Source organism: Apodemus sylvaticus, chromosome 17, assembly GCF_947179515.1.
Source record: "Apodemus sylvaticus chromosome 17, mApoSyl1.1, whole genome shotgun sequence".
Lineage (NCBI taxonomy): Eukaryota > Metazoa > Chordata > Mammalia > Rodentia > Muridae > Apodemus > Apodemus sylvaticus.
Genome location: NC_067488.1, coordinates 22,069,583 through 22,088,748, shown reverse-complemented (window position 1 = coordinate 22,088,748; position 19,166 = coordinate 22,069,583). Strand labels below are relative to the sequence as shown.

The window sequence follows — 19,166 nt, the reverse complement described above, 5'->3', positions numbered from 1 at the left end:
ATTCTTCTGAGAAGGGGAACAAAATACTCACGGGAGCAAATATGGAGACAAAGTGTAGAGCAGAGACTGAAACAAAGGCCAGCCAGAGACTGCCCCACCTGGAAATTCATCCAATGTACAGTCACCAAACTCAGACACCATTGTGGATGCCAAGAAATGCATGCTGAAAGGAGCCTGATATGGCTGTCTCCAGAGGGACCCTGCCAGACCCTTAAAAATACAGAGGCAGATGCTCACAGCCAACCATTGGACTGAGCAGACAGTCCCCAGTGGAGGAGTTAAAGGACTGAAAAAGCTGAAGGTATTTGCATCCTCATAGGAAGAACAACAATATCAACCAAACAGACCCCCCCAGAGCTCCCAGCCATCAACCAAGGGGTACACTTGGCTCCAGTTGCATATGTAGCAGAGGATTGCTTTGTTGGGCATCAGTAGGAGGAGAGGTCCTATGAAGGCTCAATAGATGCCCCAGTATAGGGACATCGAGACAGGGTAGGTGAGGGGGGGGATGGGTAGAGGAACACCCTCGTAGAAGTAGGGGGAGGGAGGTTGGGATAGAGGCTATCCAGGAGGGAGGGAAACTGGGAAAGGGGATAACATTTGAAATGTAAAGAATATACCCAATTAAAAAAAAAAGAAATTGACAAATTCAAAATCTGTAAAACTAATGTCCTCATTTGAGCCAGAGGCAAGAGCTGCTATGCATTATAGGAAGCAATCTGCCTTATCTATTTTCTCATTTGATGCATCAACCTCTGAGCCTATGTGTAGAGGCTGTGTTGTGGGGGTAAAAAACAGGGGAGCATTTCATGGTCAGTGTTTCTCTCCATTTTGACCAGTTGTTGCTTTCTGTAATAGTCTCTGTCTGCTGCAAAAGGAAATGTCTTTGATAAGCTACACTTCTCTCTGGGCATAAGGATATGTGTGAAGAATAGAGTGAAAAATTATACTGGTTTAGGAAAGTGTCACTAGTAGGTGTTCCTCTCTAATCAATGATCTAAGGCTCAGGGAACATCATAGAAGAAGCAGTGGAAAGAATATAAGAGGCAAAAGACCAGAACATCTGCTACAAGATTGTCTCATCTGTGTAGGACAAGAGAAATGCATCTTGACCTCTCAACAAGGCACTTGGCTTGAATAAAACACAAGTTATGCCAGTTGGCATGCCATTCTGACTGGTGGAATTCTAGAAGGCCCCACCTTAGATGAAGAGATACTATTAATTAACGATTTCAGAGAGAGGAAGATTCAGTCTTCCCCAGGGATGAGCCCCAGTACTAAGTGGTCAGTTCTAAAACACACACACAGAGGGGTACACTGAAGTAGACTCAGCATGGTACACTTATATATTTGTAATAATTTTAAAAGGCTGTAGATTTGAGAGGGAATTGGTAGGTGGGAGTGGTACACAGAAAGTGCTGGGGAGAATGGAAGATATGATTTAAATACAGTACTCATATATGGAATTTTAACATAAATATCGATACCATCTGGAAACATTCAGAATACTACGTAACTAAATATCAGGATACTGTATAGTCTAGTGAAGTTGGCTTTTGAAGTTAACCATCATGCCTTTGTTTATAGAATCGGCATGCTAGATAGCCACACCCAATATCGCCTTTTCGGACAGACTGAAGTTTCTGTGGCAGCATCATTCAAATTTTTCAAGGTTGCTATCAAAACACTACCTCACCGGGCGGAGGTGGCGCACTCCTTTGATCCCAGCACTTGGGAGGCAGAGGCAGGCGGATTTCTGAGTTCGAGGCCAGCCTGCTCTACAGAGTGAGTTCCAGGACAGCCAGGGCTATACAGAGAAATCCTGTCTCAAAAAATAACAACAAAAAGAAAGAAAAAAACAAGCAACAACAACAAAAAACTACCACCTCTAAGTTTTTGCTGTGTGGTCATCTTCAATGAGAATTCCCTGGGCCAAGTCAAAAGGTCCTGTGAAAATTTTCAACATTGGTAGTACCTGGTCTGGATAATCAGTACAGCATTGAATCACAGAGGTAAACCTGTATTTCTAGTTTTATCTCCCAGTGAGATCTACCAAATCTCACCTTATACCTGATGACTCAGTAATTGGGGGGCTTAAAGGGACTACTGAAGAATGAGGGAATGAGAATATTAAGGGGAAGGAAGGATATTTTAATCACCTTATTTTAGTTCTAACTGTTCCATTACTTCTGCAGACCCCAGCTGTTTGCTGGAGATAGACTAGCAGGACCAGACCGTGATTTCCTGCCTCCAGTACATCCTTTCCTACAGCAATGACTCAGTTTCCTGATCCTAAAAGGGGTCGCCAGCCATTGTGTATAAGTCTGGAAACCTGAGTGGTAATTGAGGCCCTCCTTTCCTCCTTGGTCCTTCTAGTAATTATTAAGCCATAAAAATAGATCCAGGATCCTTACCACTCATGCTTCTGCACCTGGCTCTAGGGCACCGTCACTTCCTGTTTTGACTGTTCTGCATGTCCCTGTTCTCACAAGAACCAGAAATAATCCAGTGAAGACCTGGCATCATGCCTAAGTCACCTCTGCTCAAAACTGTTCACATGTCACATACGGTCCATCTCCAGTCTTTTGCATGCCTGCCAGGCCCTCTGGAAGCCCGTCCCAGCTGAACATGCTACCATTGTCTTATCTTCTCCTAGATACTGCAGTGATGTTTGCCATTCCTCTGTCCTCCTTGATACTTTTATTCCCTTGTTTGGCTCCCAAGTTCTAGTGTCAGCTCCACAGACAGACCCAGGACTCAAGGTTACTGTTCCTCAGCTCTTCATTGTGACCTCCAAATAGAAATTGCAAAAGGAATGTAAATATAGCACTTTCTATTTGAGTTGCTGTAAAAATAATAGTCTCATTCATTCCTTTTGAATGTATTTTGTTCGCATACATGTATTTTGACTATGTACAACCTTCTTCCCCTAGCTTCGACAGACCCACCCCATCCACTTACCCATCATACTTCATGTCTTTCTCATTTTTAACCCACTGAATTAAATTTATGTTTCCCAAATACTATTGGGTGTGGAGGGTCATCCTTTGGAGTATGGTTTACCTACCAGGCCGTGGTTGCACCCTTAAATAAAATTGACTCTCCCTTTCCCAGAAGTCATCCATTGTCAATATCTTCTCAGCTGGGAATGAGACGTTGTGTCCACCTCCCACCTCCATGGTTTTGTTTGTTTTCTTGTTTGTTTATTTATTTGTTCTTTTCAGGCTTGGGCCTGTGCAAGTTTATTTGCAATTTTACTAAGATGTCAATTTCATTCACAAAGATAACTGATGCTGTAACAAATTTTTGAGGCTTAAAATTATTCACATTTATCATGTTACATTTGTGAAATTCAAACTGGGTGTCTGGGGACTCAAGGTGAGATGTCAGTGGAATGACTTTTGGAATGTGTTGAAGAAAAGCCATTTCTCAGCCTCTAGTGGCCACTTCATTCTGACTTCTGCTTGCATTACTACACCATCTCTCTCTCTCTCTCTCTCTCTCTCTCTCTCTCTCTCTCTCTCTCTCTCTCTCTCTCTCTCTCTCTCTCTCTCTCTCCTTCTCTGTACCACTGTAGTGAGATTTGAGGGGCTGCCTGGGTGATATATGCTAGTCTCTCATCTTGGTGTCCTTATACTTCACAGACCTTTGCAAAGCCTCTTTGGACACACAAGGTAACAAATGAGACTATACAGCTCCCAGGGTTGTTGCTCTGTTTTGCTGCAGAAGGCAATGGAAGGGGCCTGAGCCTGCTTTTGTTCTCTTGTTCCTTTTTCATGGTGACTATGATCATCTTGTGGTACTAAGCCTAATCTGTGCTTATGAGGCTCATTCCTTTAGATGTAAATGTTACAGAAGCTATAGACCACTGTCAACACACACACACACACACACACACACACACACACACACAGAGAGAGAGAGAGAGAGAGAGAGAGAGAGAGAGAGAGAGAGAGAGAGAAGTGTTTCTTCCCAGACAATGGTCCAGGGTCATGTCATCAATATTTCTATCCAGTATTTCTGCCTATCGTAGCCACCTCACTTCTGGCCAGAACATTGGAGAGAATCATAGCACATCACAGTATATGCCAGGTTCTTTTCTGGGTAGGAAGGATCATGTAATTTCTTCTGGCTAATAAATGCCTGTAGGCCAGGAGTTCCATTGGCAAGGTGAGATACACAGCACTTTTCTCTACTTTCAAACTGATTATCTAGATTACCAAGCTCAAGGAAGGTAAACTTGGAGTCTACATGCAGAATAAAGCCGAGCAGTGTAGACGACCAAATTTTTCTGTATTTGAGAGTGTAAGGCAGGAGTATTTTAAGTTTGAGGCAAGCATGGGCTATTTGGTAATACTGTGTCTCAAAAACAAAAACAAAACAAAACAAAGAATGTTCCGGACAACCCAGTAAGCTTTGCTGTATGATTTTAAGCCACCAGAGCAGCACGGAGCCTAGCTTTCCTTGACTGGTGTTGTGTGCAAGGGTTAAAAGGAAGGAAAGATGAAGACTGACTAGCACTGCCTCTCCTAGCTGCTCACCTGGGTCTATTCACAGGCTACCCAATCATCAGCTACATTCTCGGGATTTCTTGTTCCTTGGATGGAAGTGCCCATTAACTTTGCCTTCTAGTTGTTCAGTTTCTTTGCTAAAGTGATAGAACATTTCATTTCTTTTTCCATAAAGAAGCAAAGTTACCGCTTGTTAGGGAGCAATTGTAATGTGGATTAAAGTGTGGCTGTTAAGAAAGAAAGAGTAGTGCTTAGGAAAAGAACAGCACACACCCAAGACATGGGTGTGGACATCTAAACAGTTTCCAAAGTCTACTTAAATTGGATTCACTGACTTTTTTCATTGACAACAGGCAGCCGCTTCTGTCTCTTCTTCATGATAGAAATGATGACAGATCTGCAGGTGTGACAGCCGGGGACAGGGAAAAGAGAGTAAATGGTGCTGTAGGTGTTTAAGAGGATCACACTCCCTTGTAATAAACATTGGGAATGAAGCATACTTATTTCATAGTAAATGCACAGGAGGGCATAATTTGGGGATTGCATAGAAATCAAGGTAGAAGAAAAACAAAGCTATCTGGGGGGGGGGGGGGACTGAAAGGGCGCCATGCTAAGTTGCCAAGACCTAGATAAGTGGGTTCATAGGCACCAGGGCTCCAGGTTTGCTCTCCTGAATCACACCCCTCTCTCGTCTCCTCTCATCCTATTCTTGTGGGCCTTGTGTCTCAGCAAATGTTGGGGCAAGCAGAGATTTCCACAGCTGGATCCAGAGAACTATATGCTTGCAGATTAAAACTACCTTAAGTGTGCATTTCACAAAAAAACCACAGAATTTCTGCTGGAGTTCCTATAAGCACAGTGAGAGTCTCTAGTTCTGCAGCTGGGGTGTCAATAAAGGGCTCCACTGGCCAGATGAAGAACTCATCACCCAGTGAAGAGCATTGTTTCCATGGAAACCTGAATTGGTGACCCAAATATGCAAGTTAAAGTTTGCTAGTTTACCTACCTCACTGTGTGGATCTCCTGAGGATTGCCACTATTACATAAAAGTAGGAGCTCTTTTTTGCATAGGTGAGTTTTCTCCATGGAGCTCATCAGTTCTGTCAGCAGAGACCATAGGTGTCCCCCTGTTCTAAATCTGCTGCACTTAGTTACAGACTTTTTTTTTCTTGCGGGGGAGGGGACTAGCCAAAACTAAGATAGAAGTCCTTCTCCAGGATGTTGCTCACGTGTGTCTTTCTCCATTCCTTAAACCCCTGCAGGGCGAGCCCTGCTGAGACTCACAGACAAGAAGCTGGAACGCATGGGGATCGCCCAGGAGAACCAGCGACAACACATCCTGCAGCAGGTGCTCCAACTGAAGGTTCGGGAAGAAGTCAGAAACCTGCAGTTACTCACACAAGGTACCCTGCTGCTGCCCGGTGGGTGGGAAAACAGAAAATGTTATCATTGTGACCGAGGGGAGCCAGGAAAAGTTTGTTGTTGTTTCCTAACAGAGTTTGCTTCATTAAAAGAAAAGAAAATGTAGGTAGCCTCAAAGACTACTTCTCTCTAAAACTTTTCTTTTTTATTGCTCACCAGAGAGAAAGATGTATAAATAAGTAATGGATATACAAATAGAAGTACTACAGCTCACTTCAAGGTTATCACATACATCTACAGAGACTGCCTACTGTACAACCCCAGAAAGTACCAATCGCACTGGTCAGGGTCCAATTGTTCCTCCCAGAGTTATGTGGTGTGCAGGCTGCACAACTGACTGGTATAGTCCTGGCTGCCCTCAGCTTGCCAGCAATTCTGAGTGTGTGTGTGTGTGTGGGGGGGGTGGTCTTAGAATTCAAGTAATTCTAAACTTAATATTCCCGGTGATGGAGACGTGGTTTTAATACATTTTCTTTTACTTTGTTTTTCATTCGCCAATGGAGGGGAACTGTTCTAAATGTACCTCTACCGTGTTTTTTTTTTAAGTTCTTTTTTTTTTAATATTTTTATTTTCTATATTCTTTGTTTACATTCCAAATGATTTCCCCTTTCCTGGATCCCCCCTCCCCATATGTCCCATAAACCTTCTTTTCTCCATCCCTTCTCCAATCACCTCCCTCCTTTTTCTCTGTCCTTATATTCCCTTCCAATGCTAGATCAATCCTTTCCAGGATCAGGACCCATTCCATACTTCTTCATGGGAGTCATTTGTTATGCAATTTGTGCCTTGGGTATTCAGGGCTTCTGGGCTAATTAATATCCACTTATCAGAGATTGCATTCCATGTATATTCTTTTGTGATTGGGTTACCTCGCTTAGGATGATATTTTCCAGATCCAACCATTTGCCTAAAAATTTTGTGAATTCATTGTTTCTAATTGCTGAGTAGTATTCCATTGTGTAAATATACCACATTTTCTGTATCCATTCCTCCTTTGAGGGGCATCTGGGTTCTTTCCAGCTTCTGGCTATTATAAATAAGGCTGCTATGAACATAATGGAGCATGTGTCTTTATTGCCTGCCGGGGAATCCTTTGGGTATATGCCCAGGAGAGGTATAGTGGGGTCCTCTGGAAGTCTCATGTCCAGTTTTCTGAGGAACCTCCAGACTGATTTCCACAGTGGTTGTACCATCTTGCAGCCCCACCAGCAGTGGAGGAGTGTTCCTCTTTCTCCACATCCTCGCCAACACCTGCTATCTCCTGAGTTTTTTACCTTAGCCATTCTGACTCTCTACCGTGTTTATGATACATTGAAAACTCATTTAGCTTCTTGAGAATAGAATGATTTAAAATAGGCTAGAGATTTTAAATTTGGGCTATTAAAGCTGTTTAACTCGTGAATAGGGTGATGAGAGAAACTTTGAAGGGTCAAAAATATCTAAAATTAGAAGAAAAATCAAAGTCTCACTATATGCCACTTATTTATACTATAATTTGATAGATATAAATTTCCATCGACTGTACTTTTTCTTCTTTTGTTGCCCATCATGCATCGTTTTAAATGAAAGGATGATAAAATAAGTGGGTTCTAGAGCATTGGGTGATTTTCAATAAGCAGAATATGGTAATGGTAAGCATATGGTTGTTGGAGACATGTGGGTCAGCCAAGATTCATGTTATTTTTTTAGACTAACCCAGTAATAGTCTAGAGCAGTGGTTCTCAACCTGAGAGTCTCAAGACTCTTTGTGGGGGGGGGGGTCACATATTGGATGTCCTGCATATCAGAATACATTATAGTCCATCAGAGTAGTAGTTATAAAGTAGTAACAAAATAATTTTATGGTTGGAGGTCATCATAACATGAGGAGCTGTACAAAAGAGTCCCAGCAGTAGGAAAGTTGAGAACCTCTTACCGAGAAGAAATGATGTAGAACCTGAAAGATGAGCATTGTGGAAGGATAAATATATACAGAGAATGACATAAAAATGGTATCAGCTGTTTGATATGCGTCTTTAAAGTTTGCCCCTAGAGACTCCTTACAGTGAGTTCAGAAGAATATGTGTATATTATTTTTTTAGACTAACCCAGTAATAGTCTAGAGCAGTGGTTCTCAACCGAAGAGTCTCAAGACTCTTTGGGGGGGGGGAGGGTCACATATTGGATGTCCTGCATATCAGAATACATATGTATATGTGTATACTAAGTAATTAAAATCTGAATGTGACATGCTGATACACCTTTAAGTTTCCTTTAAAAATAGAGATAATACAGTTTAAGACAAGAAGTGCTATCACACTGCCGCTTCTAAAATGGAATAAAAATGAAGCAAATAATTCCTCTTAAGCTCCACAAAATCTAGGCATGAAAAGAACTTTTTCAAAGAATGCATAATATTGGAGAAGATGCGAGACTTGGAGACAAAACCATATGGAAAAGTTGACTACAGAACAGTTCAATTTTTCAATACAGTTTTTAGATATTTTTACATATATAATATGTGAATAAAGGTGAGAAGATGATTATGCCTTGTTTTCATAATGATTACTGCTAGGAAATATGCTTGTTGGTGACCTTAACTATATTCATTGTACTCTTTCATATTATCTAAATCTAAGTCATGTGGTTGTTTTAAATGTGGCATATTAACCCTCTACCACTGCATACTTCTTTCTGTGTGTGTTCTGGGAAGGTCCTAAATTCAACTTTTCTGATTTTGTTGTTGGCATTTTCTACCCCTTTGAAACTGTACGTTCTTTATTCTTTTATGCCATCGCCTTCAGAAGGCAATGTTCTCTCTAGCTCATGGGTGTTTTTCTCTGAATTTTCATTGCCTTTCTTATTGCGTGTCCCTTACATGTTACTGTTCAAAATCACTTTATATGAGACGTCCTTTATAAAATCCATAGTGTTATTGAAGTGATAATTTTTTTCCTTAGAAAGAGATACAAAATTGACAAAATATTTGAAGATAATAGAGGATGTAAAGAGATCTAGGGAAGCTTTCAATTATTGGGGGTCTAAGTTTGCTCTAATAAGAAGCAATGTTCCATCAACTCAAGGGAGCTGGCTGGTTTAGCATGCATATCACGTGGAGGTTCACTACAGGGGTGATGTGTGATTCAATATTAAATATTTGATTCTTCAAACCCACAAACAAAAAGCTCCAGCAACAATATGCTGAATAAGTACAATGATTTCAGGAATTTTTTTTTCAGTCTTTTAAAAAAAATTCTGTGGGTCTTTGTCTTGAGGAGACTGGGTCACGCTTGCAGATTATACAAATGGGACACAGTGCCAGGACACATGAAGCCATTACTCTGATGCAAAGCATGTTTCTGTTGTATAATCCAATCAAGCTGCTACAATAAATACCAGAAACTGCTTAGGTTCCTCTGCTGTAGTTGCTATTCTTTCTGCTATGACAAAGTACTGGATGGAAGAAATTTACAGAAGGACAGGTGTATTTTAGCTCACAGTTTGAGGGTAAAGCTGTCCGTCATGATAAAGACAGTGTGGCAGCAGGATTATGAGGCAGCTGGTTATGTTATTTCTACATTCAGAAAGTAAAGAGACAGGAATACTGGTGTTCAGTTTCTGGTCTCCTTTCTATTCACTCCTGAATCCCTGTCCACATGATGAGATCTTCCAACCTCAGTGAATTCCCTCACAGACATACCCAGAAATTTATCTCTGTGTGATCATATATTCTGTCAAGTTCACAATCAATCTTACCCATCACAGTTAAAAGCAATAGAATTTGTTTCTCATGTTTCTGAATGCTGGGAAGTTTAGGGTCATGGCACTAGGAAGTTTCATAGGCCATTCTTACTGAGCCCTTCCCCTATGTTTCACATCTCAGAAGCAAGACAGAATCTATCTGAGATCCTTACGAAAGAGATCCTATAAGATCCTGCCCTTGGGACCTAATCCTCTATGAGAGGTCCCATGTCCTTAATTCATAACTTAAGAATTACAACTTCTTAAGTGTGTTTGGAGGTCTATTGCATTGTTACTTAAATTTATATTACTTTTAAATAAAACTAACCATTTTAAAAGTAGTTATCACTCCTGATGTTGTGTGTGTGTGTGTGTGTGTGTGTGTGTGTGTGTGTGTATGCTCACATGTGTGTGGGAATACTCATTAGGAAACAAGGTGTTGACATAGAATGTCTTTTGTCACTCTCTACCTATTTAGTTTGTGTAACTCAACATAGAGCTAACACACTAACTTCTCTAGGTTGGCTGGCCAGTGAACTTTAAAGACTCACCTGTCTCTACACGCACACAGAGAGAGAGGGGGGAGAGAGAGAGAGAGAGAGAGAGAGAGAGAGAGAGAGAGAGAGAGAGAGAGAGAGAGAGAGAGAGCTGGAGTTACAGATGCCCATCCTCAAGCCTGGCTTTTAGTCTAGATGCTGAGAATCAGGTTTTGAATGCTCATGCTTGCATAGCAATTACTTTCAACCCTCGAGCCATCTCCTCAGCTCCTGAAGGACTCCATTTTTGAGGAAAGGATTTTTTTTCTTTTAAATGATTGGATTTTTTTTTATGTATTTCTATTTTTGGTTTTTGTTTTTTATTATCTTTAATCTTTTTGTACAGTCCAGCCATTATCCCCCTCTTATTCATTCTGCCCTCCTACAGTTCTTTTCTTTTTAAAGATTTTATTTATCATTATTATATGTAAGTACACTGTTGCTGTCTTCAGACACACCAGAAGAGCGCATCTCATTACGGATGGTTGTGAGCCACCATATGGTTCCTGGGATTTGAACTTACAACCTTTGGAAGATCAGTCAGTGCTCTTAACCACTGAGCCATCTCACCAGCCCCTCTACAGTTCTTCATCCCATTCCTCCTCCTCTGTCTTCAAGAGAATGTCTCCATACCCTATACTCCCCATACCCTGCTAGGCCTCCCCATTCCCTGTGGCCTCAAGACTCTCAAGGATTAGGTGTGTTTTCTCTCTTTGAGGCCAGACCAGTCAGTCCTCTGCTGTATATGTGGCAGGGGTCTTGGACTAAATAGTATATGCTGCCTGGAAGATGAATCAGTATCTAAAAAATCTAAGGGTTCCAGGTTTGTTGAGACCATTTGTCTTCCTATGGAGTCACCCTCCTCAGCTTCTCCCAGCTTTTCCCTAATTCAACCACAGGGCTCCCTGACTTCTGTCCATTGATTGAGTGTAAGTATCTGCTTCTGCCTCAATCAGCTGCATGTTAGGCCTCTCAGAGGGCAGCCAAGCTAGGCTCCTGTCTGTAAGTATATCATAGCATCAGTAATAGTGTCAGGCCTTGGAGCCTTCCCTTAAGATGGGTCTCAATTTGGGCCAGTCACTGGATCTCCTTTCCTTAGTCTCTTCTCCATTTTTGTTCCTGCAATTTTTTTAGACAGGAACAATTCTGAGTCAGAGTTTTTGACTTTGGGATGACAACTCCATCCCTCCACTTGATGCCCAGTTTTTCTACTGGAGGTAGACTCTACAAGTTCCTTCTCCTCACTGTTGGGCATTTCATGTAAGGTCCCCCCCTTTGAGTCCTGAGAGTCTCTCACCTCCCAGGTCTCTGGTACATTCTAGAGGGTCCTCTCACCTCCCAGCTCCTGGGGTCTTATATTTCCATTCATTCTGCTGGCCCTCAGGGCTTCAGTCCTGGTCCCAAAATACCTGATGTTGTTTCCCCTGACCCTCCCCTCCCCACCTCCACCTAATTCCCTCTCTCCCTCTGTCTCCTGCTTTCTTCTCCCTCCCAAGTGGGATTGAAGCATCCTCACTTGGACATTTTGACTTGTTAATCTTGCTGAGTTCTGTGGATCATATCCTGGGTATTCTATATTTTTTTTGATTAATGTGAGTACATACCATGCATGTCTTTTTAGGTCTGAGATACCTCACTCAGGATGATATTTTATAGTTCCATACATTTGCCCACAAAACTCGTGATGTCCTTATTCTTTTTTTTTAATTTTTTAAATTTATTTTCTATATTCTTTGTTTACATTCTAAAAGCCTTCCCCTTTCCCAGCCCCCCCCTCATATGTTCCATAAGTCCTCTTCTCTCCATCCATTCTCCTGTCTTTCCCCCTCCCTTTTCTCTGTCCTGATACTCCCCTACAATGCTAGATCAAGCCTTTCCAGGATTAGAGCCCTCTTCTTCCTTTTTCATGGGAATCATTTGATATGCTAATTAATTGCTGATTAGTATTCCATTGTGTAAACTAGCCACATTTTCTGTATCCATTCTTCCATTGTGGGACATCTGACTTGTTTCCAGCTTCTGGCTTTCACAAAAAAAGGCCACTATAAACATAGTGGATCATGGGCACTTGTGGTATCTTGGGACATCTTTTGAGTATATGACAGGAATGGTATAGCTGGATCATCAGGTAGATTTCCAGTTTTCTGAGGAATCACCTAATTGATTTCCAGTATAGTTGTAGCAGTTTGCAGTCCCTCCAGCAATACAAGAGTGTTCCTTTTTCTCCACATTCTCACCAACATGTGCTATCACCTGAGGTTTTGATCTTAGCCATTCTGATTAGTGTAAGGTAGAATCTCAGGGTCATTTTGATTTGCATTTCCCTGATCACTAAAAACTATGAACATTTTTTTAATTGCTTCTCAGCCGTTTAAGATTCCTCTGTTGTGAATTCTTTGTTTAGTTCTATACTCCATTTTTTGATTGGGTTGTTTGATTTTTTTTGCTGTTGTTGTTGGTTAGCTTCTTGAGTTCTTTATATATTTTGGATATTAACTCTCCATTAGATGTAGGGACAGTGAATATTTTTTCCCAATCTGTGGGTTGCCGATTTGTCCCATTGACTATGTCCTTTGCCTTTCAGAAGCTTTTCTGTTTCACGAGGTCCAGTTGAACAATTCTTGATCTTAGAGCTTGAGCCATTGGAGTTCTGTTTAGGAACACAACCCACCCTGACCCCATGCCCATGAATTTGAGGCTATTTCTCACATTCTCTTCTATTAGTTCAGTGTATCTGGTTTTATATTGAGGTCCTTGATCTCCTTGGACTTAAGCTTTGTGCAAGGTGACAAATATGGCTCTATTTTCATTTTTCTACATACAGACTGGCAGTTAGACCTGCATCGTTTATTGAAGATGCTTTCCTTTTTTATTGTATTTTGACTTCTTTGTCAAAGATCAAGCATCTGTAAGTGTGTGGTTTTATTTCTGGGTCTTCAATTCTATCCCATTGATCAATGTGTCTGTCTCTGTACCAGTACCATGCGGCCTTTATCACTATTGCTCTGTAGTATAGCTTTGAGGTAAGAGATGGTGATTTCCACAGCCGTTCTCTTATTCTTAAGAATTGTATTCGTTATCTTGAGTTTTTTGTTTTTCCATATGTAACTGAGAATTGATCTTTCCATGTCATTGAAGAATTGTGTTGGAATTTTGATGGGGATTACATGGAATCTGTAGATTGCTTTTGGTAGGATGGCCATTTTTACTATGTTAATCCTACCAACCCATGAGAATGGGTGATCTCTCCTATATTGTTTTAGAATCATATATATATATATATATATATATATATAATTTTTTTCCTTTAAGGAAACAGCTAAGTAAATCATGACTCATATAATTACTGGGAGCGTTTAAACCTGTAAATGAGGAATGAAGACATGAAAAATAAAACAAAAAACAAATTCAGAACTATATGCAAACTGTACATTAGCCATTAAGGGAGAAATGTCTCTCTGTGTGTATTCTTTGCTTACATAAGAAATACTAAATAATGTACATGAAACTAATACAAGTTGCTCCCATGGGGCAGGGAAGGTGGCCATAGGAAGAGTATACATGCTTCAGATGTCATTTTGCATTTGAAATATGAGCGTTTGAACTATTTTAAAGAACATACATTAAAAATAAACAAGGAAGAGAAAGTACAAAGTTAGCATTAGATATGCTTGTATTTTAAGTCCTGCCCTGAATATTTAATTTTGTTGCTTCAGGGAAATTCTGTAAGCACCCTGCTCCCATTCACTAACTTCTGAAACAGAGATGAATAGCTCTGATCAACCAATAAGAACATGGCAGAAATTAGAGGCTAATATCCTCAGCCATTAGCCTTGTCGAATAATTAAACCAAGCTTGTGCATTTACTACAAGCCCCATCATTTTAATACCTTTTCTGAAATAAATTTATCTGACACTAAGTTTACTTTCATTCAAATATGTTCATTTTACATATTTGTGAAATTAACATTTTTTGCTTTGCCTTTCTTCATCTATGACTTCTAGATGCTGACAAAACACACACACACACACACACACACACACACATTGTAAGATCTTTTTTAAGTTGCATAACAGGTACATAGTAAATGTCAGTTTTTACTCCCCGTCCAGAAACCGTGACAATACTCCTGAGACAGCTTACCATAGGAAGCCAGGGCCATCTTACCTGAAGTCCTGACTGCCCCTCTTACCATTGACAATGGCTCCATAGCTCCCTGACATTCACAGGCAACACCATCGATGTTTGCCTCTGCTTTCACACTCTTCTGTTGTCTTTAGGGAGATTGTCTCATCTAAAAGGAAGCCTTTGGTCTTCCATGCCCCATTTGTGAGCAGCCGGGATGTCAATCTGGTAGTGACACTTGATTAACTGTTCCTGCTACAAACTCAGCTGGGTCAGAACACTCCCAGTTTATGTTTTGAGAAGCCTAGCAGGCAGCCAGAAAGTCATCATGACATTTCTGCCTGATTCATCAGAGATAAGGGTGGGGGTGTGCTTTATACAACACATAACAGTGGTACCAAGTAGTCTAAAATCTCTCAAATTTATTCTTAGCTTTTTAATAGTAGACATTGTTTCTAGAAAACAAATCTCCCCAACTGAATTTGATACTGCATACTGTGCTCAATCCAGCTCACGAGTTTTAATGTTTACTATGCACAGAGCATGCACTAGTTGTCCCATCAGCTCTTCATAGTCTCTCTACTGTGGCTCCTACTGTTTGTCATTCTTGATATACATATTAGAAAGTGATACAGTGGAACTAATGTGCCCAAAGTAAGGTAGGCCTTGGTGAAAAGCATAGCACAGGAAATGCCTGAGTCCAAAGCAAGCTCCTTGCTTTCTTTGCATGCTTCTCTGGTCTCTTTTGGGACTGATTATTTTTTTCTTATGCAGGATTATACGAGGCAATTTTCCTGCAAGTATACTGTCTTCTCAAATTTGCTTCTATTTTCAATTATAAATATGATAGATAGATAGATAGATAGATAGATAGATAGATAGATGATAGAATAGATAGATGATAGATAGATGATAGATAGATGGATGACAGATAGAAAAGATAGATAGATAAATAGAATATATATAATAATATCTAACACCCACAAATGAGAAAAATATGTAATATTTTCCTTCTGAAATTAATATGTTTTATGAATGTCTCCAGTTGCATCCATTTTCTTGCAAATGACAGAATTTTCTTTTAAATTATTTTAATATTTAATTTTTGAAGTTATAATTCTATGCTTTTCCTCTTACCTCTACTTATGCTAAGCTCTCCATTCTTCTTTATGTGTAAGTTATTCTATTGTGCAAATGACCTACATTTCTTTATTGATTTTTCTGTTGCTACTCATCTAGATTGGTTCTGTTATTTGACTTTTTGACTAGTTCTTCAGTAAATATTATTGTGCAAACTCTCGGTAATGGGATGGATGTCTTGGATTTATTTGACATAGACTAAGATGAGTCATGTGTAGGTCTCTGGTTAGTTTCTTACAGAGCGTTCATAGTGGCTGCCATATTGGTTGGACAAACAGTTGTGTAAGACTTCCTCTTTTGTCTTCATCTTTGTCAGTATTTGTTACTTGTTTCTTAGTGACTCTCAGTCTGCCTGTGGTGAAATGAAATCTCAGTGTAGGTTTTATTACCTATTTTAAAAAATATATCCAACATGAAGTGTGTGTCAGTGTGAATGTGGGGATGAGCACATGCCACAGAATATATTCTGAAGTCTACAATATAACTTTTAGGAGTCTTTCCTTCTAACACATGAGGCCTGAGGACTGAACTCCAACAATTAACCTTAGTGTAGTGACAAGTACATTTACCCACTCAGACATCTTACCAACCAAATTTTAAACATTTTTTTTAGATTTAGTCTATATTTTTATATATGTGTGTATGATTATATTAGTATGAGTGAATGGCATGTGAGGCAGCAACCTCAGGGGCTAGAAGAGGACGTTGGATCCCTCGGATCTGGAATTACAAGCACTTGTGAGCCATCTACAGTTGATATTGGCAACCAGACTCAGGCCCTCCAAAGGAGCAGCAAGAACTCTTAACCACCAATGTTGCTTTTGTTTATTATTGCTTTTTTGCTTTTTACAATTGGGTTGTGTGTTTAGCCTTGAATTCTGCCTATTATTCTTTGTTGTTGTTGATGTTGGTGTTTTTATTAATTAATTATTTTATTTATTTACATCCTAAAGATTGCCCTCCTCCTAGTGCCCCCTGGCAGAGTTCTTCCCTTCATCCCCCTTCCCCTTCTTTTAAAGAAATCTTTTATTTTTGAGATTATAATGTAATTGCATCATGTCCCCTTTCTCCCTCTAAACCCTCCTATAGATATTCCTAAATACAACCTGCTTCGTCTGTATAATGTAAGTTTTCAGATCTGAGCCTTTGGTATTAGATAACCAATTGGTGTGCTCTTCCCTGGGGAAGGCAATTTCTCCTGCTCCCATCATCCCCTAGGTGTCTGTAGTTCTTTGGATGGCTTGAGGCCTCCTGGTCTCTCCCCTCTTCAGCATGTGTATTGTCATTGGCCTTGTTTAGATCATGTTCAGGCAGTCACTCAGGTGGGTGAGACTCTGTGAGTGTAGCTTCTGACATCCCTTAGAGATAACATTCACAGAAAACTCGCTGATCCTCTGCATCATTGAAGCTTTTATTTGCATTTCTCTCATGGCTCTAATGTTGGACACTTTCCATCTGTATATTGGCCATTCATCCTTTATCTTTGGAAACTATCTGATCATTTCATTAGCTCGGATATTGATTAGTTTTCTTTTTCTTTAGGCTTCTGAGTCCTTTGTATATTCTAGATCTTACCCCCTCTGTCAGAGATAATTAGAAAACATTTTTCTCTAATTCTGTAGGCTGCCTTGATTGTTTCCTTTGTTGTACATAAGCTTTTGAACATCATGAAGCATTTACCAATTGCTGACACTATTTTCTGAGTAACTGGCAGTCCTACTCAAGAGTATGTTGTTCATGCTGTATCCTAAAGGGATTTCCTGACGTTGCTCACCATCAGTTTTAGTTTGGGGTGTTACATTAAAGCTTTTTGGTGCACTAGGGGTTCCTTTTGTACAGTGTTAAATATAGATACCCAGTTTCATTCTTTACATGCAGATATCCCTCTTTGCCAGCATCATTTGTTGAAGAGGATGTTTTCTCCGATCTGTTTTGGCTTTGTTGCCAAAAATCATGTGGCTGTCACTAAGTGAGTTTATATTGAGGTCACCTCTTCTACTGATCTGTGACAGTGTTTCTGTGCTTTGTTTTTCTTAATGAACTCTGTGGCATGCCTTGGAATCAGATATTGTGATAAGCCTGGCTTTATTCTTCTGTTCAGAATAGATTGCTCTGGTTTTAGAGTCTTTTGTGCTTCCATATGTCTTTTCAAAATGTTGGTTTTACTTTTATATTTTCTATAGGAATTTTGATGGGAGTTGCATTGAATTTGTAGTCTTCTTTTGGTAGTCTAGCTATGTTTGCAATATTAATTCTTCTCATTCACAGGTCCTTTCATCTCCTATATAATCTTTCCTTGGTGTTTAAGTTTTCATTATAGGGCTGCTACAGTTCTTGTTACTATTTATTATTCTTAAATATTTTTGAGGCCATTGTTAAAGGGGTTTACTGATTTCGTTCTCTGTGCATTTATTATTTTTATTTAGAAAGCCTATATGTTAATTGTGCATCTCATAACTGCTAAAATGTTTATCATATTTAAGAATGAAAAACTTTGACTTCTTTCTTTCCTGTTTGTATCCCGTTAGAACGGGTTTTTAAAATCTATTATGCTTCTTTGTCCCTGTTTTATCAAATGTAGTAAGAAAAACATCTGTGAGTGGTGAGTGAATGAGATTTCAGGTGAAAATTATATACATGTGAAAATCTGAATTACATATGAATTAAGTCAGAGGTTGGTAAATATTTTTAAAGGGAAAGTTGGTATCTATATGCTTGTCTGTTGCACCTTTTCCACTGTGTGAAAATAACTACATGTGATTCTTAACTGAGTTGAGCAGAACCTCTCTATTAAACCTCTATTAGAAAATAGTTGCTGATGCATAGAAAAACAAAGACTCTAAATGTGATGGTAATCTAGGAATGGGGGAGAAAATTTTAAGTTGTATATCTGGCAAGCGACTGCATAAAGAACTTCTACAATTCAGAAAAAGTAATGATAATTTTTTTAATGGCCAAAGGATTTGAATAGTTTTACAAAGCACCAAAGTGGCCAAATATTATATGAAAACACGTTTAGCATAAATGCTTACTGAAATATAAATAAAAACCACAATGACTATCACTTCAAACCCAATACAATTTTCAGAGTTAAAAAAAAAAGGACAAAAAAGTTAAAAAAAAAAAATAGAGAACTCTGAATCCTTCCTCAATGATAAAGGGAATAGAGAACTGGATAGAAATTATTATGGAGGATCATCAGATAATTAAAATGGGAATTATCATCTGATCCCACTTTTGAATATGGCCAAATGAAATTAGAGCTGGAGCTTGGGCTAATGCTGGTGTACTTGTGATCATTGCAGCACACTGACCATGAGATGGAAACAACCCGAATATCCACCATCACATGCATGGATACAGGAAGGAGAAAATATACAGCATATTTAAAAGGGAATATCATTCAAAAATATTTAAGAAGAAGGATATTCAGGTACAGGCTGAGAAGCTGAACATTAAAGAAGCTAGTTACAGAGGAACTACCAAGAACTGTTGAATTAATGTTCATGGGTACAGATTTGCAAATGGAAATTTTATATATATTTATTTCAGTATAATATCAATATATTTATTAGTACTTAACGTTATACTTAGCAATAGTTAAGACAGAGGTTCGATGTTATGTTCTTTCTGCACTATAACTAAAACAATGTCTGAGCCATAGTCTGTTGACTTGTCTTTAAAAAGTCAAGAGCCTAAGCTCTTGATAC

At 39.5% G+C, this 19,166-nt stretch overlaps 1 protein-coding gene across 1 annotated transcript in view; it reads left to right on the top strand.

Annotated features, from left to right (window-relative positions):
• Nucleotides 1-19,166, top strand: part of Samd12 (sterile alpha motif domain containing 12) — a 398,111-nt gene that overhangs the window by 256,520 nt on the left and 122,425 nt on the right. The window contains exon 4 of the mRNA XM_052161549.1: nucleotides 5,774-5,985. Within this exon, the coding sequence (XP_052017509.1) occupies nucleotides 5,774-5,985 (212 nt within the window). The remainder of the gene's footprint in view (nucleotides 1-5,773; nucleotides 5,986-19,166) is intronic.